This window comes from Citrus clementina, unplaced genomic scaffold, assembly GCF_000493195.1.
Source record: "Citrus clementina cultivar Clemenules unplaced genomic scaffold, Citrus_clementina_v1.0 scaffold_8, whole genome shotgun sequence".
Taxonomy (NCBI): Eukaryota; Viridiplantae; Streptophyta; class Magnoliopsida; order Sapindales; family Rutaceae; genus Citrus; species Citrus x clementina.
In genome coordinates, this window is record NW_006262022.1 from 12,720,787 (window position 1) to 12,728,606 (window position 7,820).

A 7,820-nucleotide genomic window follows, 5' to 3' on the forward strand; every position below is an offset into this window, starting at 1 on the left:
TGGCCCCTTTATTGTTCATACTGTTTTTCCATATGGAGCAATTGAAATTAATGACCCAAAGAATGGTTTCACTTTTAAAGTTAATGGTCAAATATTAAAGCCATAGAGTACCAACCACATGGAGAGGATATCGAAATAAATTTGAGTGACCCACCAAATTTGAATTGAGATTTTTCATTCTTTTCGGTGATTTGATTTTTTTTCTTTCTTTTTACTATTATTTTGTTAATTGAAATTATTTTTGTATAAGTGTGTTTGTTTAATCATTAATTTATCTTTTATCATTATTAATCATGAGTGCCTCGGCTAAACAGATCTTTTTGGACCTTTTTAGACGACTTCAACATGTAAAATCTCATCTCAGAAGCCAGATTCAATTTTGTAAAACATATCATATTTGGTATCTACAACCACCAGAGTTAGTATCCCATGTTGAGGCTTTTGAAAGACAATTCAGAGACATTGAGGGAGGTGTCTACGACTTCTAGTTGGAGCTTGAGATAAATTCAATAAGAGGACGATTGTAATTTTTTGTGTGTGTTTAAGTTTGTTACTTGGTTTGTGTGCTTTAGTTTGTTACCCCGGTTGAGTGACGGATAACGGTACTCCATGAAAATCAAGTCAGTTACTTCAGTTTCCCATAATAACTGATATTCTGACGCGAAGGTATGAACAGAAACGAGATTCTAGCAAAACTTCGCAATGATTCCCTTTACTTCCTCAGAATGCCCTCCTTACAATCTATAATGCTCGGTCCGAATGCATGTGATTGCTTATGAGGAATAACATACCTGCTGACATCCGCTGGTTAATCGATTATAGATAATACCTAGACTTTAAAAATTTCACCCAAACCTTTACAATCAGTTTAAGGTCTATCTTATTAACAATTCTAGCTTCTTCATTAACCCACTCACTTCCTTCTACAGTCAATATTTTAAACACCTTCTTCAATTTCTTAACAATTATGCTCTAAACTAATTCAGTGTATTCACAATTAACCGCAGGAGGCAAATCATAAAAAAACATTTATCACTCTAGAGTCTAAAGGAACTTGAACTTGCCTCATTGTGATGTTGCGTAGGGCTTGCTTCAGCAAGTTGGAGTACAATTCCTTTAGAACTAGAATCACTGGATCTTGAGGGTCTGCACAAAATCTGATCCAGCCCCTCTTTATAGCAGCTATGAGAATGGTGTTGATTGTGCCAATGGGTCGTTTAGGAAATTCAAAACCCTTCTCTTCCAAAATTTTACAAGGCTCAATAAACTCCTCATATTTATCTTCAGCCTTGTAACTGTAGAATTTTTCTAGGTCCTTCAACCTTTTAGCAGGCACCTTGACTCTCAACATTGCTACAACACTCAAGGAAGTTCGTGAGAAAAAGAGAGAGTGATCTTTAAAATTACAATGGAGGAAGAGCGATCAGTAGTGAAACGTAATACAGAAAAAAGATTAAATTTATAGAGGAAGGGAAATAGAAAGAGAGAAACATAATTAATTTGAAAGATTTTGAAAATTTTGAAATTTTGAAAATAGATGGAGAAAGAAAGAGATAGGGTTCACAAAATTAGGGAAGAAAGAGATGAGGTTCACAAAATTAGTGATTTCATTCCTCTTAAAATCAAAAAGGTTGTCTTACTAACGTGGGCATGAATGTCACCAACAGTAAAATTTTTCTTCTCTCTCTTTTTTTTTTTTTGGTGGCTGTTAGCTAGACATTGGTTGCTGAGTCAGCAGGATGATGCATTTGCTATAGTATTAAATGAGTTGCTGCAACATTTTCTTCCCTATTTAAGTCTTGCATGCAAATTTTCCAACTTTTAATTTCTAATTAATTGTAGTTCAATGATAGAAAAAATAGAGAAGTTAGTTTTATAAACTAAAAAAAAATTAAAGAAAAAACTGAACAACAACAAAAATTAAATTAAAGTGCTTAAAAATTCAAAATGAACTTCTCTCATTGGGTTGCCTCCCAATCAGTGCTTGGTTTTAGGTCCTTCAACCTGACTTCCTTGTTTGATCACATTGGATCCTTCAGGTATAGATTCCCCTTAAGGCTGTTAATATTAGCTCACATATAGTGCTTCACTCTCTACCCATTAACCTTAATTCCTGGCCAGTCCTTTCATCTTTAAGATAATAGCTCCATAAGGATAAACCATGATGAGTTTAAAGTGTCTTAACCATCCATACTTTAACTTTCTGGGGAAAAGCTTTAATGCAGAGTTGTAAAGCAATACTTGTTAACCTAAAATGAGTTCCTTTTACTGAATTTGCTAATCATGCCATTGCTTGGTTCTCTCCTTGTAAATTCTTGCATTTTCATATGAGAATAACCTCAACTCATCTAGTTCACAAAGCTGTAGCTTCTTCTACTCTGCTGCAGTATTTATATCCATGTTCAGTTGTTTAACTGCCCAATATGCCTTATGCTCCAGTTCTAATGGCAAATAGCAAGTTTTGCCAGAAATAAGTCTATATCCTTTTGATTTCCTTATTGGACAATTCTGCTTAACTACTTGTTTGTGGATGATATCTTGTAGCAACTTTATGCTTAATCCCATACTTAGCCAATGCTGCAGCAAACATCTTGCTGCAAAAATGGGTTCCCCCATCATTAATGATGGCTTTAGGAGTGCCAAATGTTGTAAAAATATTCTTCTGAAGAAATTTCACCACTGCCTTGGCATCATTGGTTGGTAATACTATTGCTTCTACCCATTTGAACATATAGTTCACAACAACTAAAATGTATAAGTTTCCAAAAGATGATGGGTATGGTTTCATAAAGTCTATCCTCCATACATTAAAGAGTTCAACCCCCAAAATATTGGTTAGTGGCATTTCATGCTTTTGAGAAATGTTTCCGATTCTTTGACACTTATCACAGTACTTAACAAACTCATAAGCATCTCTAAAGGTAAAGAAGGCCACCATATGCTGCAACCTAATGAGACTACAAAATGCTTGCAATCTCTTCATCAAGAACGCATCTTCTAATCACTTAGTCTGAACATATCTTGTATAAGTAGTGCTTATCCCACTGATAGTTTTTAACACCATAGAGAAACCTTATTCTTCTACTAGTAGTTCAAGTCAGGAGGTTGCAATCCATTCATTAGATAATTAGCAAAATCTGCATACCAAAGAAATCTAGATTGTTGCAGCATATTTGCATAATGTAACATCCACAACTGCTCGTCAAGAAATATTTTTGTGATGTCCTGCTTGGTCAGAGTGTGATAACTCTATGAAATGAGAGTTATCATGGCACTTTTAGACTTAAATCAATACTACTTAGAGAGTAATTGATGTGGTTCTATTGCATTTTTGTTATATTTTGCATAAACATTCATTTTAGTTTACTCTTAATGAATTTTGTTTTATTTAGAATAATTCGTGCTTACATTGTGTGAATAATTATAGGTGTCCAGAAGGTAGTATTTCAAGGAAGGAATGCTGATGCAATAGGCTTACAAAAATAAGGTAAGAACATGGCTATAAAAGAATTTAAACAAATCTGGAACAATGTAGTTGTTGTAGCCGTTGCTGTAGCAATCCTGGAACAACGACAGAGAAAATTCCGCTTGGGATACTTGCAGAATTGCGATATGCAGTTTCCTAATCTGACTTATGCGCGACCTATGCTTCCGTTTACCCTAATTTTCAACCATAAAAGAAGCACACATCATAAGAAAAAAAGGGGGGTCGTCATCCAAGGAGAAAAACACAAAGAAACAAAAGAAAAACAAGATTCAAGAGAGAAATTAAGGGCTGCACAAGAGGAGAATTTGTAAAAATCAATTGGGAGCTTAGTCCTTCTTATTCTTCTCTTGTGTTCTTGTTTTATATTTATTCATGGAGATGTGTTTCATGGCCGAAACCTTGTTCTTTATTTTTCTTTTGCAAATCATGAACTAAATTTATTTATGGTTGAGTGATAAATAATCTTGATGGTTTATTGACTGAAAATATAAGTTGCTGCATTGTAGCATTTTGTTTTGATAGAATTTATTTTTATTCATTATTTCGGCTGATCACTCATTTAATGGTACTAGCTAAGGAAGAGCCACAAAAGGGTCTATCTTAGTGGCATATATCAAAACAATACTTGATCTTAAATTGGGTTTCCCAGATTGAGTTTTACTCGAGTCCCAAAAGGATCATGCTTGATTTAAGATTAGTGATGAACTAGACATAGAGATTCACCTTGTATGGTAAATAGAACCTAAGCGTGTAGTGCTATATCTTATGTTGGCATAACAATTGATCATTGTTAGGTTGCATGTAACTATAAGATATCCAACATACGACAGTTGAAGATACATAAGGATTCTGCCCAGTGCTGTAGTAGATACTGCAGCAATCGAGCCAACCATTAGAAAATAGTCAAGACCATTAGGAGAGTTTATTCACTCAACTACTCTATATTCCCATTAGTTTTATCCTTGAACGTGACGTGATAATTTACTTTGTTGCATTTTATTTATTGCGTTTTTATTTTAATAAGTATATTAATTTCATTAATTGTTTTATTTTAATTTAAAACAAAATCTGCACTGTTAAAATTGTTGTAGCAAGTCTAATAACATTAGTCCCTATGGAGACGATCTTGAATACTCAACTTTATTACTTGTTGTGTACACTTGCACATTGACACCAATAGCACTTGAATTTATACCCAACAAGTTTTTGGCACCGTTGCCGGGGATTGATTGTTCATTGTAATTTGTGAATTTAGTTTTAACGGTGCTAATTTTTAATTTAATTTCGATTTGTTTATTTTGTTGACATAGGTGATCTAGCAACCCTTGCATGTGCAAATATAAACCTGTTGAATTCCAATTTGATCCAGAAATTGAAAGAACTGTAAGGAGATTGAGAAGAGAGCATCGGGAATTACAAGTTGCTGTAGCAATGGATGATTTGTAAGATTTGAGAAACTTGAACCATAGAGAGGAGATACAACCAGTCAAATGTACATGAAGGTCTTAATGGACAATGTGTTCAAAGGCAACTAGGGAACAACATTATTCACATGGCGAACGATAGAGATAGAGCCATTGGAGACTGCGCAGTGTTGACACCTCAAGCCATACATCCAGGAATAGTTAAACCCGATGTTCAAGCTAATAATTTTAAACTCAAACCTGTGATATTTCAGATGCTTCAAACAGTGGGGCAATTTAATGGTTTCCCATCCGAAGATCCTCATCTACATCTTAAACTATTTTTGGAAGTGAGTGACGCTTTCAAGATTGCTGGAGCATCGCAGGAAGCATTAAGGCTCAGAATTTTCCCATTTTCTTTTAGAGATCGTGCAAGAGCATGGTTGAATTCTCTACCACCAGATTCTATCACTACATGGAGTGACTTAGCTGATAATTTTTTGATGAAATACTTCCCGCCAACCAAGAATGCAAAATTGAGGAACGATATCACATCTTTCCATCAACTTGAAGATGAAAGTTTGTATGATGCATGGGAAAGATTTAAAGAATTACTCAGAAGATTTCTTCATCATGGTATTCATTGCTGCATACAATTGGAAACTTTCTATAATTGTCTCAATTCAAGCACTAGATTGATGGTGGACGCTTCAGCAAATGGGGCTTTATTATCCAAGTCTTACAATGAGGCTTATGAAATTTTGGAGAGGATTGCTAACAACAATTATCAGTGGCCATCAATTAGACAAGCTGCAGCAAGAGGAACAGCAGGAGTACAGAATGTAGATGTCTTGACAGCATAGTCAGCCCAAGTAAACTCATTAACAAATATGGTGAAAGCTATGACCACTGCTCCAGCAACTGTCAACCAAATTCTCGAGATCTCTTGTGTTTATTGTGGAGAGGGACACTTATTTGATAATTGTCCTGGGAATCCAACTTCAGTCAATTATATGGGCAGCTTCAATAAACAGAATCATGACAATCCATATTCAAACACTTACAACCCTGGATGGAGACAGCACCCAAACTTTTCATGGAGTTATCAGAACCAGACTGTTGCAGCACCCAGTGGACAGAATAGACTTGCTCAACCACCTAGATTTTATCAGCAAACCAAGAGCAAAGAAGTATCAACAATGATCAACTTGGCTCCCTTAAAGCTTTGATTAAGGATTATATTGTGAAGAATGAAGCGGTTGTCCAAAGTCATGCTGCATCTTTGAGAAACTTGGAAAATCAAATTGGACAGCTTGCTACAGCAAAAAGCAACAAACCTCAGGGCAATTTACCCAGCAACACAGAGAACCCAAGAAGAGAAGGGAAAGAGCACTGCTAAGTGATTAGCTTGAGATTTGGAAAGGATGTTGATAGACCAGTTGGTGTACCAAAAAGAAGAATTGAGTCCAACAAAGGCCAAGAAGACACTCAAGTAGAGAAGGAGTCACAGTCTTCCACTTTTCATAAAGCAAATCAACACAATTCTGCTACAACATCTGTAAAAAGTTATAATCCAACACTTGTTGGTGAGGAAGCTACAGCACCAACAGCAACAGACCCGAGTAGAGCAAAAGAGAAGCAGTCTGCACAACCTGTTGCAGTACAGTAGTTTAGGCACCCACCACCCTTCCCTCAAAGATTTCAAAAGCAACAGCTTGTCACAAGCTGTTCAGCAAAATCTTGGGAGTGCTGAAACAGCTACATATTAATATCCTTTTTGTGGAAGCTCTAAAGAAAATGTCAAATTATGCGAAACTTTTAAAGGATATTTTGATGAAAAAAAAAAGAAGACTTTGAGAATTTGAAATAGTTGTTCTAACACAAGAGTGCAACCGAATGCTTCAGAGTAAGATACCGCAGAAGATGAAGGATCCAGGAAGCTTCACAATCCCTTGCTCCATAAGCACTAAATACAGTGGCAAAGCACTTTATGATCTGGGGGCTAGCATCAATCTCATGCCTTTATCAGTGTTTAAGCAATTGGGAGTTGGGGAATGTAGACCAACAACAGTGACTTTACAACTTGCTGACAGATCTCATGCATATCCAGAAGAAAAGATTGAAGATGTGTTGGTGAAGGTGGATATATTTATTTTTCTGGTGGATTTCATTGTGTTAGACTTTGAAGCAAACAAAGAAGTACCAATCATTCTAGGGAGACCTTTCTTAGCCACGAGAAAAACTCTCATTGATGTTCAAAAAGGAGAATTAATCATGAGGGCGAATGAACAACAAGTTACATTCAATGTGCTAGGTGCCATGAAGAGTCCCGATGAGATTGAAGATTATAATTTTATTAATGTTGTGGACTTTGTTGTAAGAGAGAGATTCACAGTTGCTGCAGTAAGGAGGAAATCAATCTTGTAACATTTGAATAACTTCATGATGATGATCGTGGAGCAGCTAACATAGCATGGTAAGAGGAGAAGCAACCCTTCAGAATTAATGAGCAAATACAGCAAAGGGAACTCACTCCAGAGCAACAAGAATTCAATGTTAATGGGCCGAAAGTGAAGCACTATATGGGAGATGATATGAACAGCCTAAAGAATGATCGATTATTGAAGGATCCAAGTTGAGCAAACAAGAAAGATCAGGCTGAAAGACTTAAAATCAAGCGCTAATTGGGAGGCAACCCAATAAGGGAAGTTGTTTCAAGTTTTTAAGGCATTGAATTTAGCTTTTAAATTATTTAATTTTTCTTTTGTTATTTTAAGTGTGCATCTAATTTTTTGTCTTTGTATTAAATTGCAACAAGTAAAAAAAAATGTGTAGGCAAAAAGAGCAGGAAGGAATTATTGCAGCATCACTTACAACATGACATATAATAGAAGATTCTCAAACAACAGAAGCATTTCTTGCTTTTGTAG

At 35.6% G+C, this 7,820-nt stretch overlaps 1 protein-coding gene and 1 non-coding gene across 2 annotated transcripts; one reads left to right on the plus strand and one right to left on the minus strand.

Moving 5' to 3' along the window:
* Positions 1-5,423: 5,423 nt before the first annotated feature.
* On the minus strand, positions 5,424-5,530 carry LOC112096628. Its single transcript, XR_002904525.1, has one exon. It is a non-coding gene; the product is annotated as a small nucleolar RNA R71 (small nucleolar RNA).
* A 250-nt stretch (positions 5,531-5,780) lies between these two features.
* LOC112096370 lies at positions 5,781-7,317 on the plus strand. Its single transcript, XM_024179800.1, has 3 exons — positions 5,781-6,080; positions 6,314-6,550; positions 6,796-7,317. The coding sequence occupies exons 1-3, from the start codon at positions 5,781-5,783 to the stop codon at positions 7,315-7,317; spliced, it is 1,059 nt and encodes a 352-aa protein (XP_024035568.1).
* The last annotated feature ends 503 nt before the right edge of the window (positions 7,318-7,820 follow it).

Bases quoted from the DNA above. Each gene is read 5' to 3' on its own strand.
- LOC112096370 (XM_024179800.1), top strand. From the start codon at position 5,781: ATGGTGAAAGCTATGACCACTGCTCCAGCAACTGTCAACCAAATTCTC. The intron at 6,081-6,313 runs GTATCAACAATG...AGATTTGGAAAG, and splicing joins AGCAAACCAAGAGCAAAGAA to GATGTTGATAGACCAGTTGG. The intron at 6,551-6,795 runs GTACAGTAGTTT...CGAATGCTTCAG, and splicing joins AGTCTGCACAACCTGTTGCA to AGTAAGATACCGCAGAAGAT.